Consider the following 17860-nt stretch of genomic DNA (forward strand, 5'->3'; position numbering starts at 1 on the left):
CTGGCTCCCCAGCTCTCTCAGATGTCACTTTCTGTGGAATATGCTGGATGCCCCAGGAGTGGCCCACCATTTTCCTCTAAACCGAGACCACTGCATGGGGAGGCCACACTCCCAGCTGAGGGCCTGCCATGGGTCCTTTGGGCTCGGCTGTCAAGTTCCCAAGAGGATTTCAGGACAGCCAACTGCAGCGAGGTTGCCTCAGCTGCCCATTAGACAGATGCCCGCCTGCGAACCGGAAACAACCAAGTTTGTGGCTCCCGGGATTCTGATGGAGCGTAAGGCATCGTGTCTGACTACAGAGCCTGCCTATTGTTATTAACTGCTAATTCTTTTTAACAAAAAACAACAACAGGAGAGAGCATTACCATCTACTTGCAAGGGGTAAGGAATTTGTATTACCCTTCCGTCTCCCTAGACTTCCAAATCCTAGAGACCTTGAAGAAATGTGTACAACTGTTTCCAACTTAAGTATTTCTAAGTATTGTTATTCAGAAGGGATGTTTCCCTGGGTCAGTGATGCTGTCCCTCAGGGACTGTGTCCAGGACCCTTCCCCCTTCTGTCCTGTCAGCTAGAAGCCAGTTTGCAGCTCCATCCATTGGAAAAAACCAAGATGGGAAAAGTCTCAGAATTAGCCCAAATGTCACTCACCGTAGAGAAGTCATTTTTTTAAAAATGACAACAGTTTCAGCAGAACTCAAAGATCTGGAAACAGCAATAATATAAACCTTTTAATTCCAAAAACAGGAGTGTGCAGGTGTCCCAGGACCGGTGGGGCCTCCTCGGCCTGGGGAGCAAGCGTACGTCCTGTGACGACCAGACTTGGTGGGAGTGGGAAGCCGCGCTGACACCCTGGGGCATGTGTCCCTCGTGGACGGCGTCCGTCTCGCCTGGACTGGATGTCCAGCTCACCCCTGGTGTTGCTGGGCTATCACAGGGTGCCATGGACAAGGCTGCATGCACTGCCACTGGTTTATCCTTACCTAATGTCAGCATAAATGCTATAAAGCAGCGAGATTGTCTCTGTGTGGGTGTAACCTTAGTGCACTTGGCCCGTGATGGCGCAATGTGCGTGGCCGCTTTTCGCTTTTTCGCCGTGACAGGAGTGTATACAAGGTCAGGTATCTAACATGCGGCTGTCTTATCCCATCAGAGTGGAAAGAGTGATATAATTATGTGCTCTGCCCTAGCTGTTAGAAGATGTCACATGGCTTTTGTTGGAATCCTAATTCTGGAGAGTGTTTTGTGCCTCTCACGTTCCCGGCTCAGGGGGCAGTGGGCAGGGAAGCCTGGAGTCCAGGTGTTGTGTGTTTTTTATCATGTGAGATATTTTTCAAGAACCTGAGATAAAGTTAATCATTTTTCTACAACAGCTCTCATTTGTCCATAGAGAGGACCTCCCATGGATGACGGTATTTGCTGTTTTTAGTTCTGAAGGAGCAGAAGGGAGGAAAAGGAAGGCGAAGCCCTGGGGGACTCGGTTTCTCATGACCGGTGGCCTTTTTCACCCTACTGCTCGTCCGAGGCGCTCTGCTGGGAAGCCGTGTCGTCCAGGCCCATGTCCTCCTGGCTGGCTCTCCTGCAGACCACCCCGAGGCCCGAGGCCGCACGGTGGCTGCGAAGCTGCCCCTGCTCTGCGGCATCAGTGGGGTCACACGGCTCGGAGAAGTGCTTTGGAAGAGAAAAGAGAAGCAAAATGCTCAGCACACAGGTACGGCCACTTCCGGCTACCACCTGACCACTGCCCGAGCCAACCTGCTAACCCAGAGCTGCAGGGAGTGAGCCGAGTGTGAGGTCAGGCCTAGCTACAGCAGACCCGAGGGCCATGGAGGGACGGAGGGTGTAACTAGGGGCTGCGGAGGTGCCTCTAACGTGGGGACCTTCTCTCAGGGAATCTGGACTTGCTGGGAAGAGATGACCTTGGGTAAAAGGTCATTTGTGTGCCTGGATTTCCAGATTTGGGTCTCTGTCCCTTCATAGACACTTAACCCCTGCCACAGTGCTAAGTGCTGTGGGACTGACCTCTATTCAGAACTCGTACAGTCCCAGGACTCAGCCATTCTCTGAGAGGGAAAGAGAATTGGCCAGAATCCCAGGACTGCACCCACAGATTGTCTTAAACAGACCGGGGTGGGAAAAAGGTGTGATATTCTCTGCATTTTTGTTGAGGAAATGAGAAAAGGGGAAGTTTGTTTATATGTTTAGTGATCTAAGTTTAGTTACAATCCTGAAGTAATCCGGCTCCTTGCTAGTGGCCCCTGTGGCCTCGGTCTCCAGATGCCCATCAGCCCCACCCTGAAAGGAGGCCCAGCGTTGCTGCACCCACTGCTCTTCTCAGGGCGGCTCGTGCCAGCCAGGTTCCCAGGTGGCCGAGGGCACTGCCTGTGCTTCCGATGGGGGAGGCATCTGCCTGGGGCGTCTGTTCTGGTAGGAGAGGGAGGGCGGGGTCCCCTCATCCACCTCCAGTAACTGCACGGGGGCCAGAAAAGGTGTGAACATTCAGAGGGAGCAAGGGGAGACGCCTGTCTAACACTGATGTGTGTCCTGATGTCTCCCATGTGCCCTCCCAGCCCCGGGGACAGGAGAGAATGGAACTCTGGGTGAGTAACAGTCTATTTGGGTGAAGCCCTCGAAACTCTATTTTTCTAATGTTTAAACACATATAAGTAGGCAGCCATCTGGGCAGAGTTGAGATGACATTTGTGGGTGGGAATCGGTGACAATGGAACAGTAGTGCTGGTGTGTGTCCTGACCTGTCCCTCAGGCAGAGTGATGTGAAGAGAATGCTGTGGCATGTGCTCCCGCCGCTGAACGAATGAGAATGTCCCCCACATTCCGGCGCAGGCTCAGGGTGTCACCTCTGCTCAACTCCTGCGATACCTTCCTATGTTTATTACCTGTAGGGCATGCGCTACACATTTTGTCAGCCTCAGCGCCCGGCCAGATCATCTCCTGTCTAATCACCTGTCCTCTGTCATTGTGAAGAGGTTGGGGGTCTGCAGGCAGCTGGATGGGGCCATCAGGAGAGGATCCTGCACACCCACCCCACCTGGCCCCTTACCCTGGTGGCCTGGCTGGCGGCCCTGGCCGAGGGGCCCAGTGCGAGGTTGACGCTGCTGGAGGACTGGGTGTCGCTGGTATTGCTCCCCTCGGCGGCCGAGAGCCCCGAGATGACAAGGGCGCTGGAGAAGCTTCTCTTGCCGAAGAGAAAGCTGAGGGTGGAGCTGCTGGACGAGCCCAGGCTGGACCGGATCAGTGCCTCGGCCCGCTCACGGACACTCAGGTGGCCAGTGGTGGTGACAGGTGGGGGCTGAGAGTGCAGAGATGCGGCTGAGGTGTGTAGGGAGAGCCGGCTGCCTGAGAGCCTCGGGGCCAGCCCGTGGGCCGACGTGGACGTCTGCAAGAAGGCCTGGCGGCTTTCTAAGATCGGGCCGGACGAGCTTAAGGTGGGTGGCCTTTGGCTTAACGCCCCATGTGCCTGGACAGACTGGCTCCTGCCCTTCCTCCTGCCTTTAAAAGAAAGAACAGGTTGGCCTAGCGAGTGGTCGCAGCATCAGCATTAGCACAGTGAGGTGGGCGCCTGCTCTGCCCAGGCCTTCAGAGCCAGAAACCTACTGAGGTCTCCCCTGAGCCCATGAGAGTAAAGGGCTGACCCCAGGGTGCTGGCAGCCTGAGGGAGAGGTGGAGGCGTTGCTGAGGGGCGGCCGCCAGGGTGAGGGACCTTTCTGGCTTTGACACTAATGTCGCGCACTCCTGGGAGCCCTGGACAATACCAGCAGCATAACTCACCCTTGTCCTGCTAACCGCTAACCCTGTTTTGTTCCTGCATCAGGACCCAGGTCCTGTGCTCATCCCACAAGTAGTGACAAAGGGAACATATGCCGGTTTTCAACTTTCAGTTGATAAAAGGAAAAATAAAGGGTTGAGCCACATACTGTGGCCTTTGTTTTCTAGAAGTTTTCCCTTCAGATCCAGGTCTTTAAAAGGAGGCCCTGCCAGGCCCAGCCTCTGGGGACACGACCCTTGCCCGGTATGGCTCCCCCTCCTGTGCTGCTGTTCCTGCCCTCAGGCTCCCCCGTGGCCCAGCTCTTGCTGACGCATGTCAAGACAAGGCCATTTGGATGAAGGGGATGGACAGCACCAACAATCTGGTCCCATCCATGTCTCTGGAGGACACCTTAAAGTGCAGGTCGGTGCCCGACCCACTCGTGCAGCTCTGCAGACTAAGCAGATGGAAGGCTTGGGCTCCCTCCAATACCTAATGCTTCACTTAAGCATCAGTGGTTACCAGGGTCCAATTTTAAAATATTAGTGTGAAGGGAGCAGCTAGTGACATCACTGTCTGCCGATGGCCTTTGGTGGCTCCTGAAGCTGCTACAATTAGGCCTTCAATCCACCAAGATGGAAGGCAGAGGGGTCACCCAGAGGACTGCGTAAACATTCTTTGTGTTCCACCTCACCCCAAATGCCCAAGTCACTAATCGTGCATCTGGTGATTCTAAAATATATGTCGGTAAGGGAGCTCCGGAGAGACCCCTATCTTGAGAAAGTTCCTTAGGGGACGAATGTTAACATGGAGATTCCAGGGGTCCCCCGGCCCTGCTCCTGCCCATATCAGCTCACTGGCGGGAAGGGCCCTTGGCCTCACGTTGGCCTTAGAGCCATGCGGCCGCTGCGATGCTGGTACTGTTTCTAAGACAGGTTTCCCCCCTGCCTCCTCCTGCCAGGCTGCTGGGAAAACGGTGCCCCCGGCCCCGGTGCTGCTCGCCCGCAGCCCTGGCGTTACCCACCTCGGGACCAGCGTGGGCCGCCCCTGGCATGGGGATCTCACCGGGCCGGGCCCATCTGCCCCTGCTGAGTAGCTGGAGAGGCTACTCTTACCCAGGAAGCCGAGGGAGGAGGGGAGCCCGCGGCGAACTGAGAACAGAGGCGGGGATTTTAGTTTATTCAGAGCCGGGCAGGGCCGGACATCTGCTTGTGATTTACGCCGCGCTGGCTGCCGCCCCCCACGCTCGGCCCTCACCGCAAGTCCGTGATGCGGATGCCGGGGAGAGGACCACCTGGACTCGGCGGGGAGCTTCCAGTGAATTCCAGGAAGACAGGGACAGAGGCCGTCTGTGGCAGAGGGAGTCCGCGCTCCCTGCAGGACGGGGCGCTGCCCCCTCAGTGCTGCCGATTTCCTTGTTGCCTTTTGTTGCTGTTGCTCTTGATTTTATTTTATTTTAATCTTGCAAACCAAGCAGGCAGATGATGCTCAGTGCACCTGTGCTACCGGGATCAGTTTCATAGCTTAACTTCACCAATTACTTTATTATCAGATTATGAGCGTTTCAGTGAATCACCCTCCTGGGTTCATTACCTGGCACCGCCCTCCGTCTGCGACTGTTCCCCGAGGGGCTGGGTGCCCGTCCCCACCGGGAGCAGAGCAGATTTCCTCTCCCGCGGGATTCAGTTTGGTCACAAATCCTCTCAGCAAGCAGGCCCCGGGCCGCCCCAGCTGGGCAGGTCCGGTTCCAAGGGGGACCCGGGGCGGGGGTGAGGTGCTGGGCATGCAGGGCCAGCAGACACACGACTCACCGTGGGAGGGGCCCTGCCGTGGGGTCCCAGGTAGGACCCCAATCCTCCAACAGAGTGTGGCAAGAGCCTGGACTGGGACACTGGGCTGGGAACTGAGGTAGGGACAAGGGTGGGGGGTAGTTGGGACCCCAACTGTGGGGATTAAGCCTTGGGCACCCTGAGTACAAAGAGACCCTACAGTTTGGTTCACGGTCGTCCTCAGAACTGCTCAGTCACTGCTCCCTGGCCGCCCTGCCCAGAGTCAGGTCCTCCCCACCCGGGCCCGGGATTCCCTCCCGTGGGCACTCAGCACAGACACGGCAGCCATGGCCTGTCCACCCTTCACCCTGCCTCTCCGAAGTGGTGATGGCATCGTTTCCACAGGCTCAGCACACTGAAGCAAATACGGGACATGAGGGACCACCCTCAAAGCTGGGTCAAAGCCAGAGTCGCCTTCCCAGTCCCGTAGCATCTCAGCCCCGAGGTCAAAGCAGTTTTTAAGCATCCCAAGTGGTTCTAATGGCCGAGGTTAAGCCTGGTACCCGCCCAGGACTTTCTGCGGCCACCTCTGTTCCCAATCGGAAGAATGAGCTGAACCGAGTTACGTTAAAGGACCGTCCCTCTGGCCGCTGTGTGGGGAGAGGTGTGTGACTTTGTGCAGGTGTCAGGCTGCAGGAACAGGCAGAGAGCAGACAGGTCTCTCCTCTGTTTGAGTGGGAGGGGCGGCGGGCCTTGGTCCATCTGCCCTGGGTGCTGAGGAATCACTGAGGCCAGAGGAGAAACCACCAACAGGCCCTCGGGGGCTAGCAGGACAGCACGAGACTGGTGGGTCACTGGGACCCCCGGAGCCTTTCTCAGCAGCCATGAGGCCCCCTGCACCCACCTGTGCTCTGTGTCCCTTCGCGGGGTGACCAGTACGGGGTCCCCTCTTTCCTGGGCTGCTCCGTGCTCTCCTGGCAGTCCCCACATGGGGCACCTGTGGGTGGGGCCACCCCCCCGTCCACGTCCTCGATGTTGCCACCACCGTGCTGGCCGGCATTGCAGTCCTTCCGCATCCTAGGACAGAGAAATGCTGCCGGGACTCTCACCGGGACACTTCCCATACCCCCACGCCCCACACAGCACGTCCAAACCAGAATGGAGTCGCGCTGCAGGTGAGCTGCGCTCCTGGCCTGCAGGCGGGGAGAGGGGCCCCGCTCCCCGAATCTCAGTGTCTAACAGGAAAACGCCGCACCAGGACGAACAGGCTCGGAGGCGCAGCTCTGCCGCACTCACAACAGCAACTCAGGATCCGCTCCAGCTGACCAGAGGCACGGCCACCCCGGGGAAGGAGACTTAGGGTTGAGAGGCGGTGCTGGGCAGTTCCTGCCTGGTGCCCCGTGGCAGCTGTGGAACATCTGGGTCCTGAAGGCCCAGAGCCTCTGCAGCTCTGCAAACTCAAGCCAGACCTCGGCCTTGGGCGCGTGAGGGAGACGGAGGCTCGGCTGGCCGAGCGTCCACTGATTCATCCCCGAAACTGCTTGTTGAGACGAGCGATAAGCTCGGTGACACGGGATGGTCGCGGTAATCACGTGAGAAGGCAGCCATGGCGGGGAACCACCCAGAGGCCCAGGGCCCCCCACGCCAGGACGCCCCCCAGCGCCCCGGTGCGGCCCGGGGCGGAGACCTACCTCAGCCACTTGGTCCGAAACCAAGCCCTAACGCTGTCCACAGTGACGGGCCCACACCAGACGCCCCGCAGCTGCCGGTGGGTCCCCAGGTAGGACGTGGTTAGCGGGGAGACGTACATGGGGTAGCCCAGCGGCTGGTCGCAGGAGGAGCTGATGAGGTTCCGCAGCACCTGCCTGTTGTTCTGGATGCTGCCCCGCTCGGGGTTGCGGTTCCGCAGGAATATCAGCTCCTGCTGCTGCCCGGCCCACAGGCCCCGCACACACTCCTTGTTGACCTGCGGGGCGGGGGCGGGAGAGAGCGGGTGGCCTGTGGCTCCGCCCCGGGCCTGCCCTGCAGCGGGGAGCGGGGCTCTGGGTTCGAGCGCCCGGGACGCAGCCCCTGGCCTGAAGCGCTCTGCAGGCAGGCAGGCTGGCAGCACCCGGGCGCGACGCCCCTCAGGGCGGCCGGCGGGAAGGTCAGCCTGTTCCAGCCGGGGGCTTGCAGCCGCATGGGAGGAGCAGCCGCTGGCCCCGGAACAGGTTGTTAGAGAAAGGGCTGGGGTTTTAGAGAATTAGTCTTTAGAAGTAAGCAGAGGAGCGTCTACCAGGACCTCTCGCCAAAGCCTTCGCCTGCGCACTGGGTCTCGGGTGCGGGAAGTGCCCCTCGGAGACGGCTCGGAACAAACGCCGCCGGCAGAGACGGGCGCTGGCGCCAGGCGCCGGTCCCTGTTCACGCGCCCCCCGGGCCCAGGACCACCTGGCAGCCGCGCCGCCTACCTTGATCACCTTGAAGCTCAGGAAGCTCCTGTGGAGCATGATGACCTTGTATTCGTCGGCTCCCTCGTCCACCACGTGCCGCAGGGTGAGCAGCTCCTCTCTGTTGGACAGCACGGCGCCCCGCCAGGCCGGGTCGCCCTCGTGGCAGATGACCACTCTCCTCTCGAAGGCCTGGATGGCCTCGAAGAGGACCGCGGGGTCCTCGTACTCATCGGGGCAGGTGAACTGGTCCTGGGGGGGGTGAGGGCCAGAGGGGGAGGCTGGCTGAGTGCGCGGTGGGGACGGGCCAGTGACCGCAGGCCGAGCCCCCTTCCACGCCGCACTCCCCCTGCTCTTTTCTGAAGCCTGAGCTGGACAGAGCGTCGCCTTGTTCACTGTCCCGACCGCTGGACTGTGCCGGGGGAGAGAGCCCATGGCTCAGGTTCTCGGGACTTTCCAGTGCAGCCTGGGCACTTCGGACATGTCACTTTCTCTAGCCCGCTCCCCCTCCCACCCTCATGGAATATTCCCAGCTCCTAACAACCGGAAGGCAAATTGCCACTGGCTGAGGTCAAGGATATTCAGACCGCCCCACTTGGTCGCCTGAGTGAGAAACCCACTCGTGAATGTCACGGCAAGGAAGGGGACTGTCGTTCTCAGAGCAGATTTTCTTTCGCAGTGTTTCGGGCTGGCACAGTGTAAAGCCGGATGCTTACCTGGTGGAGCTTCAGGGACATCCTGATGGCCGGAGCGACCACCTTATGCAGCAGGTCCATGTCCGCGAACACCCACTCGTCCCGCGCGGTGATTCTGAAGTCGCCTTTGAAGAGGGCGTGGAGGCCGTACAGGAACGAGTCCAGGCTGCAGGACAAAGTCCCAGTTACGGCTCGTTCGCACCCGACGGACGGCGCTCAGGGTCCTGCCACCTTGAGCAAGGGCGGAGCCTCCCGGGCGTTTGTCAGGCCACGAGTGACCTCGACACTCGGTATCTCTAGGCTGATCCACAGGGAAGGGAAACAGCCAGGGACTCGCCCAGCGCACCCAACGCCCAATCAGAGCCCGCACGGGACCCTCGCGACGGCTGGGGGAATGGTCGTCGTCAGTAACTCTAGGAGCCACCACGCGCTCGGCCGCTCAGTGGGCAGCGCAGACCCTGGTCAGAACCGGGCACGGGCACGGGGCCAGCCGGCTGCAGCGCCCGCCAGCTCTCCACCCGCCGGGAGGTGGCGGCCGATGTGGTGCGCCCAGGGGGCTTATTTTTCTGTCTTTCTGGATAGCACTTTTTGGCTGTTACTAATCACAGAAACTGGATTCTACAATACGGAGGAGAAAACGAAACCAAATAACACCTCAAACTGATCCTCAGACCCAGAGAACATCCATTTTCCGACCCACACGGCCGAGAGGGTTAGAGCGAGGGGCGGAGGGTCTGCGGGACTGCCCAGCTTTCACTTCCCTGGGCTTTCCTTCCCTGCACGTACCTGAGCGTTGCCGGGCCGGGGAAGGGTCACTCGGGGAAACCTCCATGGCCTGTCTGCGCCCTTGACGTTTTGGGGGAACGTGGGAACGTGCGTTTGGAAACTGACTCGCCTTGATCTGCACTAACGGACCGGGTCGCGGCCGCCTCGCCAGCCTGGCCTCTGACATCCCCGAGAGGTCATTACGGGCAGGGACCAGGTCGGGCACCCCATAGGGTTGGAGTGGGACAGGGTGGGCGGGAAGGGGTATGGGGCGGTCTCCGAGGATGGCCGCTCGTGAGGACTCAACGAGCCGTCTCCCGAGCAAGATTTCTCGTTCTGCGCAGCCATCAGGCCTGCCCGTGGCCAGGGAAACAGTTCCGCTGATGCAATTTCAGCATTTCCCTGCGAAATGTGCCACCGTCATTCACTCGTGTCTAGAGCTCCCGAGAGAGGCCGAGGCTGCAGGTTTGAGCACACGGTAGGCTGGCCAGGTGGGCTTGGGTGCCGTGGCCTGGAGGGGCCCGGAGCCTCCCAGAAAGAGCTGCCTGGGGCTGCGGACTTCAGGGACAGCTGTGAGGGGGTGGCCGGAGGGTCAGGGTTACAGGACAGCAGAGCCCGCCCAGCAGGCGAATGCCTGGCGTGCTCTGCGCTCTCACCTGAAACGTCGGAAACCGCTCCTGTCATCAGAGAGGAGCAAAGGCAGAGCCGAATCCTAAAACAGGGCGGGCTGATTCTGGGCAGAATCAGAGATGCCATGTTGCACACACGTTAAAACGGGAAGCTGGGGGGACTTGGCCAGACACCCGGCGACCTCTGCAGGCAGCAGGGGGAGCAGGAGCTGAGGGCCCAGCCCGCTGTTTGCTCGCTTGTGGCTTGTCGGTGGAGAAGGGGCCAGTCCCATGGCGCCTCGCAGGAGCGCTGGCCTTCCCACCCAAGGCGCAACGGTAGCTCTACACTGGTCATTTCCACTTTCAGAGAAAACGATTCACTGCGGCACTTAGTGCTGCTCCAGTCAAATGATTCTCAGTGTAGCGAACAAAGCCGGGATTCGATTTCCACCCAGTTGGGGCTACTGGCCCCAGTGCCTTGAAGGTAAGCGTCTCATACCTGCCTCTGTCCTCAGGAGAATGGAGGAGGGATGTGACCAGCTGGGGAGGGGTCGGGGGAGCAGAAGTCTCCTGTTACCGGCAGCACATTCCTAGTTTAGAGCTTCCTAGGGCCTTGTCTTTTTGAGACTCTACGGAGTCCCCCACCTTGGCCAAGAGCTGGAGCAGGGCCAAGTGTTACGTCTGAGCCAGTCAAGGTTGGCCTTCAAAGGGGCTGAAACCGCCACCACCCTGTCCCTGCTCGAGCAGGTCCTCTTGTCTGTCTGTCACAGTTTGTCAGCTGGGCAGTCAGCGGTGCAGGGACACCCGTGTCCACCTGCATGGAACTGGGCAGGGGACAGGGCGGGGCCCTGAAGAAACCGCCAGGTATGCAGTCATGTGTTAGAGAAGCACATGGACACCTACAGAACCAAAGTCTGGGGTTCCACACACAAAACATTTAATAAAACAGTTCTAAAAATACTGCTCCTTAATATGAGGATGAGCAGCTGGAACTCGAGCGCACTGTCTTGCTGACTGGGAGAGGCTGGTATATAAGCTGCACGGCTCAGCCAGGACCAAGTCTATGGCTCTGCTCTCCACTGGGCCCATCAGAGGGGCCGGCGGCTCTGCTTCCTCGCTAGCACCCGCCCCTTGTCTACAGGGTTCAGTCCGGTTCCACAGTGAGGACTTGAGCAGTGATCTTGTCTTTTTAGCTGAGCACATGTGCACACGTGTGTGCACCTGCATGTGTGTTGTGTGCATGTGTGTGCATGCACGTGTGTGGGTGTGCATTTGTGTGTGTGCATGTCTGCGTGTGAGGGTGTGCTTGCACATGTGTGCATGTATGTGTTGGAAAGGATGTTCCAGCCTCGGCCTCAGCAGACACCAACAACCATAAAGCAGGGTCTCGGTGACGCTCTGATTGCACCGACTCCAATTCAGTGTCTTTCTGGTTCCTGTGTATGGCGATGGATCCGCGGGTGACAGTGTGGATGAGAGGCTGGGCCTTCAGTATGTCAGCACAGTGCTCGCGACGAACCAGGGCAATGTCTGACCCCAGTTCGGGGCCTCATCCCCAACAGGAGACTGGGAAGAGAGCTGAGATTATGCCCTGGTTTCTGAAGAGCCCTGTTTTCCTGTCCACTGAAGGTGAGAGGGGTGGGTAAGTGGTAGACGTGACCTGGGACCATGACAGTGACCTCCTGCCGCAAGTCACACGTCAGGACTCAGCCTCAGCACAAGCTTGGCATAGCTCACCCATAGCTGGCTTGCTTGCCTATCATTTTCCAAGATTACATGTGTCGTGCCATTTTTTATCGCTTTGCAAGACTGTTCTACTCCAAGAGTCAGCAACATTTCTTCTTCAAGCAAATACGCTGCTGCTGTGAAATGCAGCCACCTTCTCAGAGCCTTTTCTCTGTAAACGGAGCAACAGTCAGGGTCTGCTCGGCCCTGTCCACGAACAGGAAGGCAGCCTCAGGCCGTCCTTCAGCCTCGGGGGCTAGTGAAACACCCCCTTATGTTAGCGTGCTTTGCTCCAGTGGGAGACACAGTTCTCCCAAGGAAAAATGTCCCCAACTCCAAATTAAAAAAATATCACTATTTGTCACATCCTATTAACCCCTTCTAACCCCCAGCATAGCAACTGCCCAGCATTTCAAGACACTATATACTGTTTGTTCACCAGCACTCAGCTCATCATTTAGGACACTTCTCAGTTTCCTCCGCCTCCCTAGTTTTACATGCACATACTTTTCTTTCTCAAGGACTGTCCATCAGAACTATGTCACTGTCACAAAGTCAGAATATGTCCCTATAAACCCACTGAAGGAAGCAGAGCTGTGCCTTACGCTGGGCTGCTGTGTAAGACTAACCTGGGAGCCAGTGCTCAAACTCACGTGTTGCTCTTTAACGTTAAATATCTGAGAATAACTCGTTAGGTCTCATAAGCACACCTAAGGGCAGACTTCTGCTTTTAAAGTTACACACACACACGAGCCACTCATGCTTCCAACACAGACACCGCTTTACTAAATAACACATCAGCAACCTGAACCCATCCTTACATATAAGAATAGTTGTCACCATCAAGTGGAGCTTCTCTCAGAAGGAAAGGATGCTTCAGCAGGAGGGACCTGATGGAAGTAACCGCTACGTGGATTGACGGAGACCATCACCTGAACGAGTGCCCCAGATTTTAAAGGACTTCAACATCCTCTCCTGATAAAAGCTTTAGCAGGCTAGAAGAAGGAAACTCCCTCTCTTGATAAAAATGGTCTAATAGAAACCTAAAAACCTTATTTTTAATGCCAAAATATTACACCGGCTCCCATTAATGTCTGGATTAAGACAAGGAAGCTGTGACAGGCAGAACGGCCCCTCCAAGGGTGTCCACGCCCTAATCCCTGGAACCTGGGACTGTGTTACCTACACCGCTCAAGGAATTTTGCAGATGCGATCAAATTGAGAATCTTCAGATGGGGAGACTCTCCTCGGTTACCTGGGGTGGGTCCCACCTCATCCCCAGGATCCCCATCAGTGAAAGAGGGAAGCAGAGTGTGAGCCACAGGTTGGAAGACACAGGAAGGGGCAGGGAACGCGGGCGGCCTCCGGACGGGGTGGCGTCGCCCCCTTGACTCGAAACCAGCGAGACCCATTTGGGCTCGTGGCCCCAGAGCTGCAAGATGATCGTTTGATTGCTTTACGCCACCAGGTTTGTGGTCATTGTTACAGAAGCAACAGGAAACGAGCGCCCACCTCCCACAGTGCGCTGGAGTCACGGCCGGTGGCCCAGGAAAAAAACCGAGTTACAGCGATAGGAAAGAAAAAGCCAAACATGTCTAACCTTCAGAAAACCAGAGAATTAATTGAAATATTGATGGTTTTGAAAGAGTTCAGTAGAGGTGCCAAGGAGAGCAATATAAAAAATGTGACAGAAAAAAGATATACCATAATAAAACTATAAATACCTAGAAATAAACCCATTAAGAGATTCCAAATCTCCAAAAAACTAAAACTTTACTCAAAGACGTTTTAAAAAATGATTACAAAGATACACCGTATTATTAAATGATGCTGACTTTTTTCTCAAATTAATCTGTAAATTCAATACAATCTCCATCACAATTCCAGGTTTTTATAGAGCGTGATTCTGAATTTTACCCAAGGAGAAAATGAACAATAGCATCCCCACCAGAGACTGTAAAAGATATCAAGACAATGGGTCACGCTAGCAAAACAAACAGTGTGGTTTGGTTCGAAGAACGGAAATTGATCCTTTAATAGGTGTGAGTCCAGGACCACCCCGTTATGTATGAGAATATAACACATGGCATTAAATGCCACAGTGGCATTTCAGGTTAGTGGTGATTTTAACCAACTAACCAACTAACTAACCAACTAACTAACTATGAACTATTTAGCAAATGATGTTGGACTATCAACTCTCCTTTGGGGAAACATTGGATCTCTAGCTCCCACCATGTATGAAAATATATTCTCCGTGGATTTGTCGGGAGCAGGTCCACGGGTCCCGTCTCCAGCACATCCCACTGGGTGTGCCAGGAAAGCAAGGCCAGGCCATTCCTCAGAGCTGTGCTTTTGGTGGGCACCCTTGAGGGATGAAGTGAAACCACGCTCTGCTAGAAAGCTCCCTGAAATGGAAATGGGTGCTCTGTGCCACCCGCACCCCCACCCAGGCTTGGGGGCCAGGGAACCCACACAAATACGCTGCTGCTCATGCCGCTGCTGTGTGGTGGGCAGTCCGGCCCTTTGTCTCGGGCCCAGGTATCTCACGTCCCCTGCCAGAGTCCACGACACAGTGCAAGGCAGCTAATTAGCTAATAAGTGGAGTAAAATCTAATCCCAAGACCCCACAGCCTTCAAAATCCAAATGGAAAGAAAGCAAGCTAAAGAAGTACCAGAGGAAAGGAGACTCGTATTTTATACCCTGGAGCTGTACAGTTTTAAGAAAGACACGAAAATCAAGAAACAGTAAAATAAAATATTTAAAAAGATGTCACAAATACAAGAGACAAATGCACCTTGATAGAAAATATTTCAATGCGATTTAATATCATAATATGAGAATAGCTCCTGAAAATCAGTAAGTATCTTTAAAAATATATATAAAGCATATATGTGGGTAGGCAATTCACAGAAAAAAATGTAAGTGACCAATAAAAATGTAGATAGATTCTTACCCACACTAGTAATAATGGAAATACAATTCAAGTAAGATTGAGATATAAGGTTTTACCTATGAGACTAGAAATAACAAGATTAAATATCCAGCATTAGTGTGGGGGCAACACAGAGTGTCCAACCGGGACAGCATTTTTGGAGAGCACTTGAACTGCATCTATTAAAATTATATTTAGAGATTTTTTTGAGCTCCGGAACCATTTTTTCCAAGTGAACCCCTTCACTGAACCCTAGGCTCTGAAACACAGAGCACAGCTGTGAGGCTGAAGCAGAGGTGGGGGCCCCGGCAGGCTCCGGCCTCCCCCTCACACTGCGGCCCTCCCGCCCCCACGACCTATCCAAGGAAATCAGAGCGTCCTGGGCCCGGAGCGCTGCCGGGGCAGCCGTAAAACCAGGACCTTCTGCAAGTCACCGGCTGACCTGAAAGCACGCTGCGGGATTTACAGTGGGGGGGCCTCTCAGGAAGGCGCCCCTTCCCCTAGGACGCGAGTATTACTCCCAGATTTCTCTCAGCGCTGTGTTTGGAACAAGCAGAGCTGTCACGGAGTGTTAGGAACTGTTTGAAGCAGGGGAAGTCCCATCAAAACAAGGTTTAAAAAGCAGCTGGTACGCATGGTGCTTAATCAGGGGAAAAATAAATAAAGCCGCCCAAGCAAGAAACACCTGGATCGGGAATCTCTGAACCAGTTACACAAAGAGCGAGGTTGAAGAAGTCTTTGAAAATACCTTAGGCCTGAAAGAGTGGAATCTTTGAAGCGTTTTGTTTGCAATTTGCACAGAAAGTTTGAAATTTATAAAAACCTTCAACTTGATCAACATAAAGACCACCTGCCTGGATGCTAGGAATATCTGAACTCATTTTGTGGTTTTGAGTCCAAAACCCTCTGCGGCCCTCCTCGAACGGTGCTATTTACAGTTTAAGGGGGAGCCTCACTGTCTCGGTTCCCAACGCCCCCCTGTGAGCCTCCGCTGGACGTTCAAACAAGCAGCAAACTTAGTCCCAGATGCCCACGAAGAAACCTGCCTGGGTCTCGCATGAGGCTGAGCCCCGTAGGAGGCCAGAGAGGGGCTGGAAGCCAGTCAGCTCCTCCCAGAGGAGCTCCTGTAACAGGTATTAACTCACCTAACAACCTCCGTCTTTACCTTTCCCGCTCAGGGACTCGGTCTCCTTCCTCCAGAAATGACCAGAACTGGCAACCACACCCCTTCACTCACAACGCGCCACTGATGAAGCATTTTCAAAACGGCCCCCGGCAGTGACGCACCGGCGCCCCCTGCAGGACGGGCGTCAGAAACACAGAAAGACTCTCCCTGGGCTTGACCTAAGGGCGGGGGTTGCGAGGATTGTTAGATAAAAATACACAAGTGGGTTTGCCCTTAAAAATTCTGAAGTCCAACTTAATAAAACTCACTCAAGCCGAATATGCAGAGGGCCCGTTTTGCCGAGCACTGTAGCCACGATCAGCACAGAGCACTGAAGAGCGTCCACGTGGAGAGACCAGGGAGGGGGCTACAGGGAACGCTTTCTAAGCCCCTCGTTCCGCGCGACTCTCGACCTTGGCCGCACACTGAATCAGCTGGGGAGCTATAAACCCTGGTGCGTGGTCCACCCACGGACGTTCTGGTGTAACTGGTCTGGACTGGGGTGGGGCCCGGGCTTCAGGAAATTTAGAAGCTCCACGGGAGATCTTAACGGAACTAATCGAGGAGCTTCTAATAGGCAGAGTCGAGAACACCTGGTCCACCAAAGGAGCAGCCTGTGAACCGGCCACGACTCGGGGGTGCGAAGGCGACTGGTGACATCCATGAGAGCGGTTGGCTGGAGGGCCAGGGGCAGGAGGCGCCCAGTGGGGAGGGGCAGGGGCTGTGGGCTCCTCTCTGAATGGAAGGTCATGAGCTCCTTTGTGAGTCAGAGATCAGACCCGAGTGACAGGGGCAGCGGGAGGGTGGAAGGGTCAGGAGAGAGTGTCATTTTGCGTTTGTTCTTGACAAAGAGAAGCTGGTCGTTTACACACAGAGGGGGAAGATCCAGGAGAAAGAGTCTGAACCCGCAGAAGGGACCTCTCATTAATCAAAGCCCCAGAGAGGGGCAGAGCAGGGTCGAGAGCAGAGGCGGAAACGGAAAGGAAAGGAACATTTATTGAGCAAGGGCTTTGCTGGGCATCCACGTGCGTGGCTCCGTTTCATCTTCCCAGCGCGTCTGCAGGGACCCTGAAACACGGACGCCCCGGAACTCCGGGGTCTGGGCTCTCCCACTTTAGTGCCATTTCCAAATCTAACGCTCCAAGAGGTCACAGTGGTCAGAAAGTCCTGTCACAGGCCCTACGTGACTTACTGTGGAAAGGACCGTCTGAAGAAGCACAAGCAGACCATATGTAGGGTAAAATGGGTGAAAAAACTGTCAAAACATCAACTGCTGGAGCCTGCTCAGGCCGCCTCCCCCGGTGGGTACCTGAGAGCCATGTTGTGCGCGGCCGTCCCCAGAGCTCTCCTCCCGAGGATGCAGAGGGCGAAGGACAGGGTCACTAGCGGAGAGTCCTCGTCACTGTCCTGGGTCTTCAGAGGCTGAAAGAGATGTTAATTCAGCTGTCACACAGGTGCCCCCTTGCATCACCTGGAATCTCAGGTGTGGCGTCCCAGGAGTATTTTAATTTTAGGTCAGCCACAGTGGTCATCCAGTCCTCGTGGTGTGACCCGGGGTCTGGATCCCTCTGCTTCCAAAGGAGTTTCTTGTGGTTGGACTTGCCGAAGAAATCGAAGAGAGGGAGCCCCATTAGGGAGAGAGGGGCTGACACGTGGCTGCTGACCTGATCCCAGAATTCTGCACATGGTGCTTCAGGTCATGGAGATGGTCAGAGATTATAGTCAACTGAATGCCCACCTCACACTGTGCATGCCCGCTTCACACTGTCCACTCCCATTCACACTGTCCACACCCACTTCACACTGTCCACACCCACTTCACACTGTCCACTCCCATTCACACTGTCCACACCCACTTCACACTGTCCACACCCACTTCACACTGTCTACTCCCATTCACACTGTCCACACCCACTTCACACTGTCCATGCCCACTTCACACCGTCCACTCCCATTCACACTGTCCACACCCACTTCACACTGTCCATGCCCACTTCACACCGTCCA

General features: G+C 55.9%; 1 protein-coding gene across 1 annotated transcript in view; it reads right to left on the reverse strand.

The window, feature by feature from the left end:
- Nucleotides 1–705: 705 nt before the first annotated feature.
- PCNX2 (pecanex 2) overlaps nt 706–17860 on the reverse strand; it is a 194611-nt gene continuing 177456 nt past the window's right edge. The window contains exons 28-34 of the mRNA XM_081123781.1: nt 17163–17275; nt 8676–8820; nt 7981–8211; nt 7225–7499; nt 6438–6610; nt 3060–3508; nt 706–1669 (exon numbers count right to left, since the gene is read on the reverse strand). Coding sequence (XP_080979907.1) covers nt 1508–1669; nt 3060–3508; nt 6438–6610; nt 7225–7499; nt 7981–8211; nt 8676–8820; nt 17163–17275 — 1548 coding nt within the window. The 3' untranslated portion in view covers nt 706–1507. The remainder of the gene's footprint in view (nt 1670–3059; nt 3509–6437; nt 6611–7224; nt 7500–7980; nt 8212–8675; nt 8821–17162; nt 17276–17860) is intronic.

The sequence above is a fragment of the Miniopterus schreibersii genome (assembly GCF_964146895.1).
Source record: "Miniopterus schreibersii genome assembly, chromosome: 21".
NCBI classification, from domain to species: Eukaryota; Metazoa; Chordata; class Mammalia; order Chiroptera; family Miniopteridae; genus Miniopterus; species Miniopterus schreibersii.